General features: G+C 37.0%; 1 protein-coding gene across 1 annotated transcript in view; it reads left to right on the top strand.

The window, feature by feature from the left end:
- Positions 1 to 20,938, top strand: part of PDE6A (phosphodiesterase 6A) — a 90,171-nt gene that overhangs the window by 27,226 nt on the left and 42,007 nt on the right. Inside the window, exons 7-12 of the mRNA XM_031953505.1 lie at positions 4,175 to 4,241; positions 4,504 to 4,551; positions 9,139 to 9,288; positions 16,068 to 16,211; positions 18,118 to 18,183; positions 20,135 to 20,281. Of these exons, the coding sequence (XP_031809365.1) occupies positions 4,175 to 4,241; positions 4,504 to 4,551; positions 9,139 to 9,288; positions 16,068 to 16,211; positions 18,118 to 18,183; positions 20,135 to 20,281 (622 nt within the window). The remainder of the gene's footprint in view (positions 1 to 4,174; positions 4,242 to 4,503; positions 4,552 to 9,138; positions 9,289 to 16,067; positions 16,212 to 18,117; positions 18,184 to 20,134; positions 20,282 to 20,938) is intronic.

The following is a 20,938-nucleotide window of genomic DNA, read 5'->3' as shown; positions in this document are numbered from 1 at the left end:
CATCATGATCTGAAAAAAAAAAATGCATTTACTATTTCTGCCTTTCTGCATTTGCTTTTGAGGTCTTTATATCCTATTGATCTGGTCAATTTTTGTATAGGTTCCATGAACTGCCAAGAAGAAAGTGTACTCCTTTATGTCTCCATTCAATTTTCTCCAAAGATCTATCATATCTAGTTTTTCTAGTGTTCTATTTATGTCTTTAACTTCTTTCTTATTTATTTTGTGGTTTGATTTATTTAGTTCTGAGAGAAAAAGGTTGAGATCTCCTACTATTATAGTTTTGTTGTCTATTTCTTCTTGCAACTCTCAACTTCTTCTTTAGGAATTTAGATGCTTCACCACTTGGTGCATATATATTGAATATTGTATTGCTTCATTAGTTATGGTATCCTTTAGCAAGAAACTATAGTTTCCTTCCTTATCTCTTTTAATTAGAGCAATTTTTGCTTTTGCTTGATCTGAGATCAAGATGGCTACCCCGCTTTTTTTACTTCACCTAAAGCATAATAGATTCTGCTCCAGCCTTTTTTGTTTACTCTGTATGTATCACTCTGCTTTAAACATGTTTCTTGTAAACAACATATTGTAGGATTCTGGCTTTTAATCCAATCTGATATCCACTTACATTTTATGGGAGAGTTCATCCATTCACATTTACAGTTAAAACTACTAATTCTGTATTTCCTACCATCTTATTAACCCCAAATTATATTTTTCTCTTTCTTTTTCCCCTTTTCCTCCTCTCCAGTATTTTACTTATGATCACTACTTGCCTCAAGCAGTCCTCCCCCTTTAGAGACCCTCCCTCTTTTTTATACCTTTCCTCTATTATTTCTCTTTTCCCTTATATTTAGCCTATCCCTTCCCTTTTCCCCTTTCCCCTCACACTTTTCTATAAGATGAAGGATGTTTCTTGATGAAACCAAATATATCTAATATTCTTTCCTTGGGCCAAATCTGATGAGAGTAAGATTCACACAATATTCGTCACCTTCCCTTTTTCCCTCCATTATAATTTTTTTTTTTGCCTCTTCCTAAGATGTAATTTATCTCATTTCACCTCCACTTTCCCTTTTTTTCTATTACAATCCCCTTACCATCTCTAGTTTCTTTTTCATATTATAACAGTAAAATCAGATTATACATGTACTCTCAATGTATACCCATAATAGAAATAGAGTTCTCAAGGTTTTTTTTCTTTTTACCTTTTTATGGTTCTCTTGAATTCTATATTTGGAGGTCAAATTTTTTGTTTAGCTCTGGTCTTTTCATCAAAAATAAATGGAATTCACCAGTTTCATTGAATGTCCATCTTCTTCCCTGAAAGAAAATGCTCAGTTTAGCAGGGTAATTTATTCCTGGCTGCATTCCAAGTTCCTTCACCTTTTGGAATATCAGATTCCAGGCCTTTCGATCCTTTAGCATCGAAGCTGCTAGGTCCTGAGTAATCCTTATTGTGGCCCCTTGGTATTTGAATTGTTTCTTTTTGGCTGCTTGTAATATTTTTTCCTTGGTCTGATAGTTCTCAAATTTAGGCATGATTCCTTGGGGTTTTAATTTTGGGGTCTCTTTCAAAAGGTGTTTGGTGAATTCTTTTAATAGTCATTTTACCTCCTGATTCTATTATATCCAGGCAGTTCTCTTGCAAATTTTTCATTTCCTTTCCCCATTTTTCTTCTAGCTCCCTTTTAAGATCCTTTTTAATTTCTTCCAGGAGAGCCTTGTGTGATGGGGACCAGATTATACCACCTTTTGGGGCTTCATCTGGAGACAATCTGCCTTTAGTCTCCTCAGGGTTTGAAATCTGTTCTTTCACCATAGAAGCTATCTATCATCAGAGTTCTCTTTACTTTTATACTCATTTTTTTTTAAGTTAAGTTCTGCCTTTAGGGCAGGGGAGGTTTTCCAAGTGGCTGCAGCTGCTGGGTCAATGCTGATTCACTTTTGTGCTGGGTGAGTCTGGCCAGGTCCTGGGAGACTCTGGAATTTCAGGGTTCACTATTTACCTTTTGTGTTTGTATGGGATGCTTTATAACTTCTCTGCTGATCTACTGGCTTGCAGCCAGGGCAGAGTAGCCAACACTGCTGTAGATTCCATCCCATAGATTCTCCACCTCACGGAGACTGCACCGCCCTGGGACTCTGAGCTGCCTGTGCTGGTGTTTGTACTCAGCTGCTTGCACTGGCTGCCTTCCTTCCATTTCCAATTAAAATAGACCTTTTCTGGCGATCATCTAAATTATCTTCTGCTGTTGCACTCCCAGTGTATGTGAGTTCTGCTGGTCCAGAGATAATTCAAAGCCTGGATTTCATAATTATTGTGAGGGTTGTAAAGGAGGTCAGAGAGAAATGTATGTTGTCTCCGCCATCTTGGCTCCATCCCCAGAAGTCCCATCCAACCAATTTTTACATCAGGAAAGGTATGGAAATTTTCCCTTTCCTTCCTCACCTATGTGATATGAGAATTGATTAGAATGACTGATGCTAAAAAGCATTTTTTGAGGAAAAATAGCTCTATAAATGGAAGTAGTTATTTGAAATATCAGGAGATAGAGTTTTTAAGAACTTTTGACTTCCCTTAGGCACATACCTAGCAAGGTAGGCCTCAGACAATGTACCTCACCTCCTGAATTAATGATCTCCAAAGAGTTCTCCCCATGCATTATCAAACCCATTGGGTCATTGACAAAATGGCACATTGGAGGAAGCAATGTTCTTAGTTTGTTTGAAAATATTTATTGATAAGGTTTCTTTTTATATTATCTTCATTTCTAAATAGTTTCATATACTCCTCTACGCAGAGTATATGTCATCCCTTATAACAAAGAACATAAAAGAAAGGAATCATTTCAACAAAACTAACCAACCAAATTTGTTAGATTATGCAATTCCATATTAACAATCCCTCAAGCCCCCAATCCTAAAAGAATTAGGGAAAAAATCTTTTTCCTCTGAGTTCCTAGCAGTGACATTTTAAAGATTATGGGAAAAGGTAGAGATGCCCCAAGACTGGGGAAGGCCAAATGTCTTGATTTAATAATAAAATAAAATAGTCTACAAACTATAGACCCCCTGGTCTATACACTGTTCTATACACTGGTCTATACAATGTTCAGTCCTGAGAAAATTCTAGAATAGATCATTACAGAAAAGATAAAGATGGTCAAACATCTTGAAGGAAAGCAATAATTCCAAAAAGTCAGAGTGGCTTCATTGGGAATAAATATATAACATCAGACTAACCTCATTTCCTTCCATATCTGGGGGGGAGAAGGAGTACTAAATTAGCAGATATGGGAAATTCTATGGATAGAGTTTGTCGAGTTCTTGCTAAAGTTTTGGATAAAGTATCTCATATCATTCTTGAGATGGACAAGACAACCAATGACAAGGATTCAGAACTGGTTGGATGGCTTCACTTAAAGGGTCATTGTTAGTGGTTCAATGGTAATATGGCAAAGGGTGTCCAGTGAAGTGCCCCCCAGGAATCTAGGGACACACACCCACACATACATATAAAACTAGACTTGTGATTTCTTCCACTTGGATTCCACTGGGAATTCCATTCATTCCACCAGGATGCTCCTGGTAAGGAACTTCCTCCATCAAAGCAAGTTATCACCTTCTCTGCATCCTGCAGGATTGTCTGGGAGACTGACAGGTTAAGTAATGCTGCCAACATCATATGGCCAATGTATACCTGGAGCAAGACTTAAACTCAGTTTTTCCTGACTCCAAGACTGGCTCTCTATTCATTTCACCATGCTGTTTTTCAATAGCAGCACTGTTAATCCTACACTATATAAACATAGAACACTCAGAAGATGGGCCAAAATGCTAGGCATGGCCAAGTGCTGCAACTATCTTTTTTTGTAATTAAACCACTTCGAAGATAAATACAGATGTGCTATACAAAATATTTAGAAAAAATTATTTAGCATGTGCACAAGTCTATCACATACAACTGTTTCAGTGTCATATAACTGGGATATTTAAGAGGAAGCACCAAAAAGAAAAGCAGTTGAAAAATAGCCTCTTCTAGTTAAGGAAATAGAAATATTATCAGGTAGAAAGGGGGGAAAAGCAAAAGAAGAAGGAAAAATACAGTACTAGAGTTTTTATTTGAACTCCCACCTAAAAGAGAGGTCAGTGTCTGCTTTTTCTTTTACAGGAATCCCCCTCCTGACCACTGGTCTTTGGTTAGTGGTCTCCCAACATATGTTGCCCAGAATGGTCTGGTAAGTGTGGGGCTGAGATGAGGGACCCCTGTCTCTGAAAGGAAGATGATTTGGATTCAGATTGGGAAAGTGATAGGAAGAGTTTCCCACCTTCCCTCAAGTGTCCCAATATCTCCTTAGTTTCTCTATATGTAGCATGTAAGAACTAAGATTGGAGATGGAGTGTAGGGGATGAGGGTGGGCCAGGATGTCATTGCCTCATCTTCCCAGTTCTCTCTCAAAGACCATTCAGATTCATCTTGTTCCCCTTTGTGGTTTATAGATTTGCAATATCATGAATGCTGCTTCAGAAGACTTTTTCGCTTTCCAGGTAGGCCATTTTTTGCTTCTCTAAGAAAGAACTATGTTATGATTTTTTTTCTAACAGAAAATTTAGGAAGATCTTTGTGAGAAGTAATCTGACGACAACACTATTGAGAAATTATGTCAACAGAGTTGAGAAGAGTAATGAAAGGAGTTGGCAAGCCAATCAAATCTCCTAAAGCTTCTATCATTATCGTTATTATTATCATTATGATCAATATCTTTATTATTCTAGTTCTAGCTTGTTGTGAATCTGAAAATATTGAATACTTTTTAGTGTGATATGGTGGAAAGAACTGTGGACTGGGAGCCCAGAGACCTGGGTTATATATTCTAGATACAACAATTATGTGGCTGATTCTCTTGCTCCAATCTAGCTTTCAAATCTTGTCTCAAGCATATCCTTCACATATCTGCCAAACTGATCTAAATAAAACACAACTCTCATTATGTCACTCCCTTTCTCAAGAAACTTTAGTGACTTCCTATTGCCTAGAGGATAAAATGCAAACTCCTCTCTTTTACATTCAAAGTCATTTTTAATTTGGTTCCAATTTATTTTTCAGATTGACTTCATATTACCACTTTCTCTCCTTACTCCCTTCTCCTAAGCACTCCCCATTCCAAATTGGCCCATTTTCTGTTCCTTCTACATGACACTTCACCTTCTCTCTTATTGTTTTTGTTGTTCAACTGATTTTTCCTGACCTTATTTGGGATTTTCTTGACAAAGATACTGGGGTGATTTGTCATTTTCTTCTCCAGATCATTTGCAGATGGGTTAAGTGACTTGCCCAGGATCACAGAGCTAGTAAGTGTCTGATGGAAGGATCTGAACTCACAAAGATGAATCTTTCTGACTCCAGGACCAAAATTACCTACTACACCACCTAAGTGCTCCCTCTTTGCCTTTGTCCCTTAAATGATCTTCTCTCTTTACCTCTGCCAAATGTACCCTCTAAAAGAGGTCCTTCCTGATTTCCCCCAGTTGTTAGTATTCTGCCCTTACTCCCTTCAAAATAACAATTATTAATTTTGCCTATATTTTAAAATTTACTTATCTGTGTGTTTTTCCTCTATAAAGTATAAACTCTTTGAAAATTTTGTCTCCCCAGTGCCTAGCAAAATGCCTAATAAGCCTACATACTTTTAAAACTTGAATATTTTAACATATTTAACATGTATTGGACTACCTGCCATCTAGGGGAGGGAGGAGGGGGAAGGAGGGGAAAATTTTGAACAGAAGGTTTTGCAAGGGTCATTGATGAAAATTTACCCATGCATATGTTTTGTAAATAAAAAGCTATAATAATAATAAAATAAAATAAAAACTTAATTGAATTTTCTAAAATTTTATGAAAAAAAAGAGTAGTGGGGATTGTTGTCTTCTTATTTTTTCTTCATTCTCAAAAAGGACCCTGACATTAAGAAGGTGACATGCAAGTGAATTGGATTTGAATGAGGAAGAACTGTACAAAGTCTGATTTTCTTTTGGCATCATCTTGGTAGAGCGGCATCCTGAAATGGATCAGGATGACTGTAGACGGCTCTGAATGCAATGGGACACTTTGGCCTTTTTAAGCAAAGGTCTTTAATAAGTCTCAATTTGACTGAATTACTAAGTGTGGATTAAATTGTCTGCAAAGTACCTATCCTTCCAGCTCAGAAATTCAATGAGCACATGGAAAGTATAGGACTGACCTAGAGTAGCAGATAGAGATTGGTAGAATATAATAAAGAACCAAATAGAGAATAAAATGGACCAATGGTAACTTTCTACTAACAGATATTTTAAAAGTTTTTTATACTATAATGAAGTTCCAATAAACCCTATCCTTCCAGCTCTAAAATTCAATGAGCATATGGAAAGTATAGAACTGACCTAGAGTAGATAAAGATCAGTAGAAAATAATAAAGAAACAAACAGAGAATAAAATGGACTAAAATAGGTCTAAAATATCTACTTACAGATATTTTAAAAGTTTTTTTATACTATAATGATGTTCCAATAAACCCTGCCACTGAATCTTCTCATGTGATAAAGAAAATGTTAAGCAAAACCCAATCATCAAGGTCAACTTATCTGAGAGGTTAATAAATATTTGTTGGTTGACTCATTGATAATCTATGTATCTTTCCACACCCAACAGTCCCACAGTCTCTCTCAGATGAGGAAAGTGTGCTCCATCACCTATTCCAGTGACCCTCTAAGGGTGTGCCATAAGTTTCATTAGCTACACCTTGAAAACTCTTCCCACACTTCTAAGATTTCCACACTCCCCATTTTTCCCAGCTGCTAACAGTGACCTACTGTGAATATCCTAATAGCAGCTTTATCCTTGGAGGCACAGAGCATTCTGAGTCCCAAGTTAGTAAAGGAAGAGGAGGAGAGGAAGGAGAAGAATCCCAAGGTAATAACCCCCACCACCACCACCACCTTTGCCATTCAAATGGCAAGTATGTTTGTGCTGTGTTATGGATAACAACAAGAAGAAGTCAGTTCATTCAATTCATCTGAGTTCAGCTAAATGCTATAGTGGATAAGCCTAAGTAATAACTATGTGATTTCTACTTGCCTCAGTTGCCTTACCTATAAAATGAGAATCATAATAGTACCTACCTCCCAGGGCTGTTGTTGAATATCAAATAAGATAATTGTTTTAAAGGCTTAGCACAGCACCTGACACAATACAGTCCCAATATTATATATACGTAAGTTATTATTATATTTATATTAATTTCCAACCAATCCCAAGAGCTAAACCTTCCATATTGTCAGGGACTGTCTGAGATTGCTTAACTAAAAATAAAAATTTTTGTGGGGGTTTAGGGAAGGGAGAATAGATTGCTTGCCATAACATGGAGTGAGAACATTTCATAAAAACAAATGTGGATTTTTGTTTTTGTTTTTGTTTGGTTGGTTTTGTCAGAGTTGCTTGTCCTTATAAGTGAGAACAACTAAGGACAGCCATTTCAAGATTGTATTTAGGTGTGTTTTTAGGATTTACCTGAATGCTTTCCTCTTTGAGGAGGGAAGTTTGACTGCCTTTTTTTTTCCTTTGCTAATTGTATTTTAGGTTTAGGATAGATCCTTATAAGCACCAAGGCAAGACTAAGCCTAAAAGAAATTTGTAAAACTTTGTTAAATTTGGATAATTATGTAGTGGGAATGAGTATGAGTTTTGGATCCATCAACTTGGGAGAGGTCTACACTCTCACAAAAGACTTAACCTGAGTAACGTCTACAAATTGTGCACCATGAACATTACTGGAATTCTAAATGTTAGGCACTGGGGAAGGCAAACAAGAGGAGAGCTAGTGAGGTCTCTCCAGTTCCCCAAAGAACTATTCAGAATTAAGGTTTTGGATCAATGTGCCCAGAGATTCTCCAGTCAGGTTTCTGGAACAGTAAATGCTTAAGTGGGAGTATGAATTTAAGAAGAATTGATCTGGGATGTTTTCTAATCAACCTGATGAACTTTAGTCTGGGATTTATTAATGTAGAAAGTCCCAATATGTCCATACTCCCGACGAGTATAGGATAGCTTATTAGAGAAAAAAGGGCAACTTTTGTTTGGCCTTAGTGACTGAGATTAGCCTAAGATAAATGAATGAGTTGGGAGACACAATGTGACACCTCCTACGTGATGTGTTTCAGAAACTGGGACTGTCTCCAAAATAATTTGGTTATCTGGAGTTTATGGGAGGGAGGACAGACTCTAGTAAAAGAATATCCTCCTCTGTATTTGGTCTATAACAAAAAATTAAGGGAGAACTCTTTTTCTTTCCCCCCACAATGGAGCTGGCATTCATAAATCCAATGAATGACAATAAAAAAAGTAGAACTTGGAAAATGCTAGATCTTGAAGGGGCTTTTGAATATGTAACTAATAATATAAAAAAAGAAGAATCAAAAGTGCACTTACTTTTTTTTCCCCTTATCTTCCTGGCTGGGATAACTAATCAGAGTATATAGTGAATTAATCCTGACTCAGATTTTTAATTCATTGTATTACATAGTCAATTCTGAAGGCTTGAATGGTGATATATATGGAGATCTATGTCTGGGGGAGAATAGATGGGATGCAAAGGATTTAGAGAAATGTGGTAGTCTGGAAAGTGAAGTCTTTAAATAAGTAAGTTGAGTTCTAGTTCCACAGCTAATTTTGCTAGTGACCAGATCACTTAATATAGTGAAAGAGCCCTTAGTTTGGAGCCAGAGGACCTGAGACCTAGGTTTAAATTCCAGCTTTGCTACTAAGTATCTTTGTGATCTTGGGCAAGCTGCTTAGACACTGATTTCAGTTTCCTTATCTGTAAAATGAGGTATTGACATCCACCCTTTCACTTTTCTGATAGCTTTTGAAATAAATCACTATGTATATCTGGCTTATAGAGACATTTCCTATTGTCCTGAGTTGAACACGTAGTCACAGACTTTAACTGGGGAGTAAAATGAGCAAAATCCAACTTAGTCTGATCCAGAACAGTCGGATAATTCCTGAAGTCAACTGAATGGCTCCTCACAAACAAAAATGGCTCCTTTACAAACAAATGTGGGAGTAAGCATAACATTATTCCTTATTTTATGTAGAAAGAACCTCTGGATGAATCTGGATGGATGATTAAAAATGTCCTCTCAATGCCCATAGTCAACAAGAAGGAAGAAATCGTTGGAGTGGCTACATTTTATAATCGAAAAGATGGAAAGCCCTTTGATGACATGGATGAAACTCTCATGGAGGTTTGTTTCTCCACCATCCCTGTCCCCTCTTCTCCCCTTCTGTGCCTTTCCTGCAAATAGCCAGGAAGAGAGCGGTTGGCAGCAAAAAAAAGGCTCAGAAAGGCCACCTGTTTTGACCCTGTAGAATGGTCCCACATTTACCTGGGGGCAAGGAAGAGGGTTGGAACATATTGTACTGAAATGAAAAAAGCAGTAATTATTTCAGCACAGACAGGAGTCTTTGTGTGATCTCTGGGCTGTAGAGAGACGTCTGTATTAAGGGCATTAGGAAGACCTAATGTCCTGAACATGACTCCAAATAGTGTGGGTGAATGGGAGTTCAGTCTGAGACTTGTACTATTCTGTTCTCTAGGGAACATCTTAACAATGTGCTCCCTGAAATTTGATAATCAGAAGGCGCTTCCTGAGAGTGTGATAAAGGAAGGGAACTCAGAAATGAAGGTGAGAAAGGTGCCAGAGGAGGAGAGGAAAGGACTGTGATGTCTTTACCAGGACTAATCTGTGTTGCTGATTTCAGGGAAAGTCCCTGTCCCAAAATATATCTTCTATCCCTATAATCCTCACTCCCTTCCACTGCCTGTTTCACTACCACCAATTTCCCCAGTCAGAGAAGCTAAGAAGCAACCCTTTGGGAAGGTCATGGCTAGGAAGCTGATTCAGCTAATTCATACATATACATGGGGTCCAAAGAGTTAGTATTAGTCTCTGCATTGGAGAGGGTGGTTCCTGGGGGCAAAGGGAGTCAGGACTGGATGTTCTGAAGGAGGAAAGGATAGGAGACATTAGAGAGCTTTGGGCAGCCAGCAGCAGCTTGCCATCACTGGGGGCTAGGTTAAATAAGTAGCTTGTTAAGAACTAGGTATATAGGTCACAGTTCTGGTGTATGCCCCCTCTAACTTCCTCTCAATCTCCCCTCCCATTTCAGCCCACCTACCCCACAAAAAGAGTGAGTCAAGGCAGTTTCTTTGACTTCAGAATAGCCATTAGAGAAATTGTTTCCCCTCCTTTATGAAGTTGGGCCCTACCTGAAAAACTCCCTATTCCCATGGGAAAACTTAAAAATCGTGGATTTTCAGTGTTTGAAAAGAAATTAAAAGCCATCTAGTAGCAGAATAGATATTTACAACCTCTCAGACAAGGGATCGTCAAATTTTACTTAGAGTCACCTGGTAATGGTAAACTCACTATTTTCAAAGTTAGTAGATTCTAGTTTGGAATAGTTCTAATGGTCGGAAAATTTTTTTCTTAAACTGAAAAGCTCTTGAATAGATGATCCATATAGTATAATACAGCATAGTTGATAAGTAGGAAAAATCTTTGTATTGAATTTTCCAAATAATATATAAGATTCAAAGCCATGTCCTCACTATACATGTGGTCAAAGAATGTAATTTTCTTTCTTTTTTAAAATAACTTTTTGTTTTTCAAAATACATGCAAAAATAATTCACCTTTGCCAAACTTTGTTCCAAATTTTTCTACCTCCTTCCCCACTTCTGCTCTCATCCAGACAGCAAACAATCCTTAAACATGTACAATTCTTCTAAAAAGTTTCTACATTTATCATGCCTCACAAGAAGAATCAGATCAAAAGGGGAAAAAATGAGAAAAACAAAACAAAGAAGCAAGCAGCAACAACAAAGGTGAAAATATTTGATCCACATTTAGTCCCCATAGTCCTCTCTCTGGATGCAGATGACTCTGTCCATCACAAGTCTATTGGAACTGGCTTGAATCAACTCATTGTTGAAAAGAGCTATGTATCACAGTCTACCATTATATAATCTTGCTGTTCCTGTGTACAATGTTCTCTTGGTTCTACTCACTTCACTTAGCATCACTTTATGTAAGTCTCTCTAGGCCTTTCTTAAATCAGCCTGCTGATCATGTCTTATAGAACAATAATACAAAGGCTGCAGTTTTCAGAAGAATTACACACTATTATCAACCACATGAAACACTACTCCAAGTTATTAAAATTAAAAAGATATGCCTATCAAAACAATCCTGAGGTGTTGCCTTCAGGAAATTGGCAAAGATGACAAAAGATTTATAAAAGTTGATATTGGAAACACAGGCACACTAATTTATTGTTGATAGACCTGGGAATTAGCATAATCATTCTAGAAAGCAATTTGGAATTATCAAATAAAATTGCTAAAATGTTCATACAATTTGATCCAGAGATCCCCTTGCTAGACTTATATTTTTACATGATCACTGACAAAAAGAAAGACTCTATAGACATGAAAATATTTATAGTAGCACTTTTTGTGATAGCAAAGAATTGGAAGCAATTCCCTGTTGACTGGGGAATGACTAAACAAATTAAGGCATATACATATAATTGAATATTGCTCTTATTTAAGAAATGATGAATGTATTGAATTGTTTCTCATCCTTAATTTTCGAAGAGGACCAATGACATCATGGATAATGCCTTGATTTGCTAGTAAATTAGATTTAAGGGAGACAGAATTAGATTTAAGTGATGCAGAGTTGTGTAATGTCCTCAGACTCACTGTCTTCCTGAATCATCGCAGTCCAGTGGCAGGACAAAAATAAAGATGACTGGCGTCCAGGATGCAGGATCACAATCTAGTTATCACATAGAATGTGATAGTTTATTTAACACAGTAAAATGGCCCCTACACTCTACTTGACTCTCTTCTTCAGCTTTAGGAAGTTTCTTTTAGAAGAAAAATTCTGAGTTTGCTCACAATCATTCTAAGCCTTCAATTATAATAATTCCTATTGCCTAGGCAGAGGTTAAATTCTCTGCCTAGCCATGCATTTATACTTATCTCTATTTAACTCCAGGTTTCTTTACTCTTGAAGCAAAATGGAAACATTTGGGTAACAAAACAAAAGATTATATTATTTTGTGTTTATCTCTGGATCGACATTGGGAAGAAAGTTGAAGTTTACCTTATTTGGGATTTCCCTTGGCCTGGGCTCTTTTTGTAGTGGCAAGAAACTGGAAACTGAGTGGATGCCCATCAGCTGGAGAATGACTGAATAAGTTATGGTATATGAATGTTATGGAATATTATTGTTCTATAAGAAATGATCAGCAGGATGATTTCATAGAGACCTGGAGAGACTTAACATGAACCGATGCTGAGTGAAATGAGCAGAACCAGGAGATCATGTATAGGTCAATAACAAGATTATATGAGATCATTGTGGCTCTTTTTAACAATGAGATGATTGAGGTCAGTTCCAAGGATCTTGTGATGAAGAGAGATCTATACCCAGAGAGAAGACTGTGGAACACAACATAGCATTATCATTCTTTTTGTTGTTTGCTTGCATTTTATTTTCTTTCTCATTTTTTCCTTTTTGATTTGATTTTTCTTGTGCATCAAGATAATTGTATAAATATATATGCATATATTGGATTGAGCATATATTGTTACCATATCTGACATATGTTGGATTATTTGTCATCTAGGAGAGTGGGAAAGGGGAAGAGGGGGGAAATTGGAACGCAAGATTTTGCAAAGGTTAATGTTGAAAAATTACCCATTCATATGTTTTGAAAGTAAAAAGTTTAATAAAAAAGAAATGACTGAATAAATTAGAATATGAATAATAAAATATTATTGTTTTATAAGAAATGGTTAATAAGCTGATTTCAAAAAACCCTGGAAAGACTTACATGAACTGATACTGAGTGAAGTGAGCAGGAAACATTGTACACACCAAAGCAAGATTGCATGATGATCAACTATGATGAACTTAGCTCTTTTCAGTAATTCAGTAATCCAAGGCAATTCTAATAAACTGTAGATGGAAAATGCCATCTGTATCCAGGGAAAGAACTATGGAGATTGAATGAGGTTCAAAGAATACTGTTTTTACCTTTTTTCCTTCTGGTTTTTTTTTTTTTTCCCCTTTCTCATGGTTTTTCCCTTTGGTTCTGATTTTTCTTACACAACATGACATATAGAAATATGTTTAAAAAGATTGTACATTTATGATCTATTATCAGATTGCTCACTGTCTTGGGGAAAAGGGACAGAAGGAGAAAAAAGTGTGGAACACAAAATCTTACAAAAATGAATGTTGAGGGGCAGCTAGGTTGTGCAGTGGATAGAGCATCAGCCCTGAAGTCAGGAGGACCCGAGTTCAAATCTGGCCTCAGACACTTCACACTTCTTAGCTGTGTGACCCTGGGCAAGTCACTTAATCCCAATTGCCTCAGCAAAAAAAAAAAAAAAAAAAATGTTGATATATTTCTACCATGTTTAATATATATTGGACTACTTGCCATCTAAGGGAGGGTGTGGGGGAAGGGAGGGAAATTGGAATACAAGGTTTTGCAAAGACTAATGTTGAAGAATTGTCCATGCATATGTTTTGAAAAATAAAAAGCTTTAATAAAAAATAATGAATGTTGAAAACTATCTTTATATGTATTTGGAAAAATAAAGTACTGTTGAGAAAAAAAATTTAAAAAGAAAGATTTGGAGGCAGGTCCTCTGACTTTCTACTGTAGGAAATCAGTATGGTACAGTGGATAAAATGGTGGACCAAAAGTTAGGAAAACCCAGCTTTAAACACTTCCTCCAATAGTTATTGGCCATGTGACCTTAGCCACATCATTTATCCTTTCTCAATCTCTACCTCAATTTCTTTATATGTAAAATGGAGATAATTATAGAATAATTGTTATGTATAATTGTGTGTATATACATAATATGCATATATGTAATTATCTAGGTATATACAGAATAAAATAAGTTATTCTGAGGATCAAATGAGATACATGTAAAGTTCTTTCCAAACTTTGAAGCATTATCTATGTTAGCTCTTACTATTATTATAGCCCAAGAGAATATTCTTCTAGGACTTTCCAAATAGTGATCACAATCATTCTTGTCTTTCCTGCAGTATTACTTCACCGGCTTCTTTGAAGCATTTATCTCTCTGTGAATTCACCTTAACACTTCCAGAGAGGGAAGTATACAAAGGCTTAAACTCTCAAAAATGAAACAATAGACACTTAGATTCAACTATGTGGGAGAGATGTCTAGTTAGCCAATCTCAGATTACAGGTTTAAAATATTCAAATATTTAGTAGGGTAAATGGGAACCAAGAATGGAGGTGGAAAGCTAGTGCAATATTACACTGGATTAATAGAGAAAATAGTATCCACAACAAATGAAAAGTGTTTTTCAATGTCTTTATTTTATTAAATCATTTTAATGAGCAAGGTGATCATTTGCCAAGGATATGTAGAACATTTCCCTCATTGAGTGGCAGGTTGAACTAGGTAAACTAAGGTGAACTACAACTCAAAAAATTATATGATTCTTATTCTTCATTTTCTAGAAAAGGAAATTGAGGAAAAGAATGGCTGGAAATCTGGACCTGTTTCTTAGAAACAGGTTACTTAGTAATAGTTACTTAGTGTTCACAAATGTAGAGCTGGAAGGGATATTGAACAGATAAGGAAACTATGACCCAAAGAAGTGATTTGCCCAGCAGCTACAGTCACAAGGCTTTCTTAAAGTCATTAACTAGACTAATTACAGAACCTAGATTTGAATCCACAATTTGAATCCAGCTACTTTCATTATATAATGTTGTATATGAATTGGAGCAAGTCAGTTCCCCCTTTAGCCTCAGTTTTCTTTGCAAGATGTGTTGACTGTATTAATGATCCCCAAAGTTCCTTCCCATTCTCAGTCCTACTGTCCAATGCAGCCACGTGACTTGACCAAAATCAAAAAGAAAGTTACAGAGCTATAGAAAGAAATGTAATAAGTTTTGGTTTTCCTTCTTTTTCAATGAGTGGGTTAGGTGGGAAGGAGGCAAATAAAGTTGATTTTCATCAATTGGAGAAAATATCAATTTTTAAAAAGAAAAAAAAATTAAGTATAGTAGAAAGTAGAATAGAAGTTTGTTTGAGAATCAAAAGACCTGGATGCTAGTCACTCTGCCCTTAATTCATTGTATGTCTTTTAACAGGTCATTTGATCTTTTTAAAATAAGAGAAAGAACTAGCTGACATTAAAGATCCTTTTGTTTTACAATATTTACTGTTTATATTACCTTCTGTTAAAAAGAAAAAGTGATACAAAATTAGGAATAGGAAGAAGATCTGATAAAAGGACAATTTAATCTAGAGGTAGTTTCAGGTTCTTTTGTAAAGCTCTGATATTTTGTGACAGCTGGTACTAGGCCCGAGGCCTCCTCATTTCTACTTGGTCTGAGCTCTTTCCATTAGACTATTAAGACTTTCCTTATACCACATGTACATGTGGGATCGTGTCAGCTCCACACTACTCCCATAGATAGTTGCTGATTATTTGGGGACATTAGGCTCAGCTTTAAGAAATAAATTTTCATGGTTGCATGTATATAACCTATCTGACTGCTTACTCTGTTAGGGAAGAGAGAGAAGAGGGAAAGAGGGAAGAAAAAAGAGGGAAGGATAGAATTTGGAACTCAAAACTTTTGTTAAATGGTAAAAATTAATATTTTATTTTAACATTGTTTTAATATATAATTAGGAAAAATATATATTTATTTTTTAAAAATAAATCTTATTTAATAGGAAAGTTGAAGGTGAGAATGCAAAGTAAATTATTAAAATAATAATAATAAAAATACTTATCCCCACTCCTAAAAACTGTACTCTTAAACTTTTTCTTAAATTAAATTTTAATTTAATTTTTTAAAAATTTATGCTCTTTCAATTCGGGGTATGGGGTGGGGGAGAATAAGAAGAGATATTTCTTATCCTGTCCATTCTTTCTCTTTCTTTTCAGTCTCTAGCCCAGTTCCTTGGCTGGTCTGTCCTAAATCCTGACACCTATGAGTCAATGAACAAGCTGGAAAACAGGAAGGATATATTTCAGGATATGGTCAAATATCATGTGAAGTGTGACAATGATGAGATACAGGAAATCCTGGTTAGTGTCACTTTTTTTTTTTTTTTTTTTTTGATGTCCTATGGAGAATTACCACATGCCTTTTTGTCCTGGGCAATTTTTTTCCCTGGGCATTTGAAATCCATGAAAGACTTAACTTGATAGCCCAGTGAGCCTAGAGACTGAAGAAACCCTACTCTTCCTCTGTTTGATATGAATTGTCTAATAGGCACCTATTCTCCATGCAGTCTTCTTTAACATCCCTCATCCTCAAGTTGTGATATCATCTGAACTGTTGATACTCTGTGCCTCTCTTGTGCCCTTAGGACCATGGGATCTTAGAGCTAGAGGGGGATATCTAGTGCAGCCTTCTCGTTTTACAGGTAAAGAAACTAGGGCCAAAAAAAAAAATCAACTAGCTTGCCCAAGAAGTGATAGAGGCTGCATTCAAACCCTTTGAACTCCAACTCCAAACTCTTTGCATTGTTCCATGTTCTTAATGCTCTTTTATATTGTTATCTATGTCTTATCTTCCCTACCTGACTCTGATAGGGTAGAATATGGGTAGAAATCCTGTCTTTGTTCTCCTTCAGAACTGATTGCAAATTAGAAAATGTTTATTAACCACATGCTGGGTGCAGACAGCTAGGCTAGCTCCTAAAAGAAGGAGCTTTAAGTGCCTTAGAAATGTTATCTTAAATGTTAACTCTGGGAGACAGGTATTAATATTATTATTCCCATTTTATAGTTGAGGAATCAGAGGCAGATAAAGTTGAAGTGACTTGTACACACCACACAGCTAGTTAGTATCTGAGACCACATTTGAATTTGGATCTTCCAGATTCCAGGCCCAGTGTTCTATTCATTTTGTTATCTTGCTGCCTCACCTAGGTAAGAGACTTTGAAAAGTTAACAAGTTGCCCCACCCTCTAAGCTTAGGGTTTATTTTTGCCTCATTTTTTTGTATCCCCAATGTTTAAATTTACTAAGTGCTCATTGTCCACCTGACTGTTATAATCAGTGAAAACTTGTTCAATGTGTTTGGCCAAACTGGATGATGTTTCTCTGGTATCTGAACTTATAAACAATATCATTTTTTAGGAAAGATGTCAATATTTAGTTCTCGAATTTGTAATCTTAAAAAAGTAGAGAATTGTGGGAGAAGAGATTTGGAGATGGAAGGGATGATAAAGGGATGATAAAGATAATCTAATCTTATACCTTATTTTACAGTTGAGAGAACTGGGGCAGATAGAGGTTGCCAACAATTTGACAGCCATATATTACATACCTCCTATGTGCCAGGCACTGTGCCAAGATAGGAAGATATAAAGAAAGGCGCAAGCAGTACTTGGTTCAAGGAGCTCAAAATCAAATGAAGTGGAGAGAAGGCAAACAACTATATCTCAACAAGATATATATATACAGTATAAATTGGAGATAATCTCATAGGGAAGGCAATAACATTAAGTTGAATGAGGAAAACCTAAGGTTCTAAGATCTCACAGCTAGTAAGTAAGGGAGCTGGAACCTGAATCTAGGCCCTCTTGGTCCAAAGCTAGTGTCCTTTCCACTCCATGGATGATGTCTTTAATGCTTCTAGGACTTTGTGGGTTATAGGGTAGCAGCATCATTTAGTGGCAAGGACCTGATAAGTAGGGAAAACCCAGCACCATAATCCAGGCTCTGCCATTGTGAAACAGTATTTAAGTCACTTCCTATCTCTAACCCTCAGTTTCCCCATCTGTAAAATAAGCATAACAATGCTTATACAATAGGATTGTGAAGAAAAGTGCTTTGTAAACCTAAAAGTACTAGAAGTAAAAGCTAGTGTTAGCAAAGAATACTGGGGAAGGGAGACTAGGAGGGGAAGCACATATATGCTGATGCCTTCTTTCCTTTTCATCATTTCTCTCTCTCTTCCCGCACTCCCTTTATTTCTTTCCAGAAAACTAGAGAAGTCTATGGGAAGGAGCCTTGTGACTGTGAAGAAGAGGAATTATTTGAAATTCTAGTAAGTGGAATTAGTACAATGCCTTTTGTAACTTTGTAGATGATTGGGACAAAGGTTGGCCCTAAGCAAGATTGTGAAAATATTCTTGTCTCCATCTCCTTCTGTCCCTGTCCCATTAATGCGAGAAGTTAATAAGGATTTGAGGTGATATCTGGGACAGAAAAATTTGTAAGATATTCTGGAAGACCAGAAGTGACTACAGGATTCAAAGTCATAAACTTAATGATGGAATTTCTGGTTTGGCAACAAGTAGGTGATGAAATATTTAGGAGAAGAAAGACTTTTCCCAGTGGCTGTCATGTCACTGGTGAATATTGATGTGCTTTGTACCATCAATCGTAAGGCCAGACTGAGTTATAGTCCCAATCTAATCAAGAGGATATGTTAACTTTCCCAGAGTTCCATAGCAAGTTGCTGGTGGAGCTGGGATTTGAACCAAGTTTCCTGGAATCTTCTTTGGCCATTATCCCACCACAGTGGCTCCTCACTGCTGCTTTGTTTTTTTCTTTCCTTTCCTTGATTAGATTTCTGCTATTTTTAAGAGAATGATGAGATGATTAATTATTGAGATTAAAGAACTGCTCCTTTAATATGGTGGGATGAGGAATCTCCCAGTTGTGCTCTTCAAGTTACTACTTGCTCTGGGCCTTTGCTCACTAGGTCCTGACCCAGGAGTTTGTAGGGATCTAAGGCTCTCTTTCCCTTTTGTCTGACAGCCAAGTAGAGGCTGCTGGAGCTTTCCTTATTCTGCTGGGAGGAATAACTAGCTCCTCTACCCTGTTCCAAAGGGGAAACAAGGAAGGAGAGAGGTCTGTGGCAGAGGCACACTTTTACCTCAGCCTTGTACTAATTTATACAAATTAACTAATTTGAACTTTCTTTTTTTTTTCCTCCTTTTTTTCCCTTCCCTTTTTTTTCTTTTTTTCCTCCCCTCCCTCTTCTTTCCTTGCTTCTTTCTTTCTTTTCTCCTTCCTTCCTTCCCTCCTTCCCTCCCTTTCTTCTTTCCTTTCCTTCCATCTCTTCTTTCTTCCTTCTTTCCTTCCCTCTTTCCTCCCCTTCCTTCCCCCTTCCTTTACTTCCCTTCCTTCTTTCCTTCCTTTCCTCTTTTCTTTCTTCCTTCTTTCCTTCCCTTCCCTTCTTTTCGTCTTTTCCTTTCTTCCCTCTTTTCTTTTTTCCTCTTCCCTTCTTGCTTCCTTCCTCCCTTCCTTTCTTGCTCCCTCCCTCCTTTCCTTCTTTTCTTTACTTACCTTCCTTCCTTCTCTTCTTTCTTCTCTCTTTCCTTCCTTCCTTTTTTACTTCCTTACCTCTTTCCTCCCCTTCATTCCCCTTTCCTTCCTCCTTTCCTTCTTTCCTCCCCTCCCTCTTTTCTTCCTTCCTTTTTTCTTTCCCTTCCCTTCTTTTCATCTTTTCCTTCCTTCCCTCTTTCCTTTCTTCTCTTCCCTCCTTCTTTCCTTCCTCCCTCCCTTCTTCCCTTCCTTTCTTCCTTCCTCTCTCCTTTCCTTCTTTTCTTTACTTCCCTTTCTTACTTCCTTCTTTCCTTCCCTCTTTTCTTTCTTCTCTCCTTTCTTCCATCCTTCTTCCTTCCTTCTTCCCTCTCTCCCTCCCTTCTTCCCTTCTTTCCTTTCTTCCTCCCTCCCTCCCTTCCTTCCTTCCTTACTTCTTTCCTTCCTTCCTTCCCCCCTTACTTCTTTCCTTCCTCTCTTCCTCCCTCCTTCCCTTTCTTCTCTTTTTCCTTCCTTCCCTCTTTCCTTCTTTCCTTTCTTCCCTCTTTCCTTCTTTCCTTTCTTCCCTCTTTCCCTCTTTCTTTTCTTCCCTCTTTCCTCCCCTTCCTTCCCTCTTTTCTTCTTTCCCTCTTTTCTTCCTTTCTTCACTCTTTCCTTTTTTTCCTTCTTCTTTTCTCTTCTCCTTCTTCCTTCCCTTCTTTCTTTTCTTCCTTCCTTCCTTTCTTCAGAAAGGTGAACTCCCAGATGCAGAGAAATATGAAATTAATAAATTCCACTTCAGTGACCTGCCCCTGACAGAGTTGGAGCTAGTGAAATGTGGAATCCAAATGTATTATGAACTGAAAGTGGTGGATAAGTTTCACATACCCCAGGAGGTGAAGTTCACAACCCAAATCTCTGAGTTCCTTTTTTTTTTTTTAAATGTTCTGCATGAAATCCAGAAAGTGACCTCAAATTCACTTTGTATTACTCTGATCATTTTTATAATAATCACTATGACTCTGAAAACTTCAGGAATGAGAATTATATGCCACATCTTGTTCATCTTAAATAAGTAGAAGCTTACTTGCAAATAGGGAAAGTGAGGCTGGGAGAGGTTAAGTGAATTGCTAAAGACACATAGTTCCAAAGTATCTGAAGTTGAATTCAAACACTGGTCATCCTTATTTTATGGGCAGCACCCTAACCACTGAACTACCTATCTGCCTTTGGGTACAAAAAGATGATCTTAAATCTTTATACACCATGGGGTACAACTAGAGTATAGTACTTGGCAAATATCCCAGAGGAGAAAGGACATGTTCATGGTCACACACCAATCCATGCCAGAACTTAGGCTAGAAGCCAGGGCTCTGCCTTTGTAGGTCAGGACCCCTTGAACCCCATGAAGTGCTACTCCTTGTGCAGCAAGAAGACATTTCCTGTTGATGGTGTTAATTTTTCTAAGTCAGATTTCCCTCCACTATATGGCCTGGTGTTATTAAAATTCAATTGAGTTCACCTCGACAAATACTAATTAAGCATATAATATG

Source organism: Sarcophilus harrisii, chromosome 2 (assembly GCF_902635505.1).
Source record: "Sarcophilus harrisii chromosome 2, mSarHar1.11, whole genome shotgun sequence".
Taxonomy (NCBI): Eukaryota; Metazoa; Chordata; class Mammalia; order Dasyuromorphia; family Dasyuridae; genus Sarcophilus; species Sarcophilus harrisii.
The sequence above is the reverse complement of the archived record's forward strand: the minus strand, read 5'-3'. Positions and strand labels throughout refer to the sequence as shown.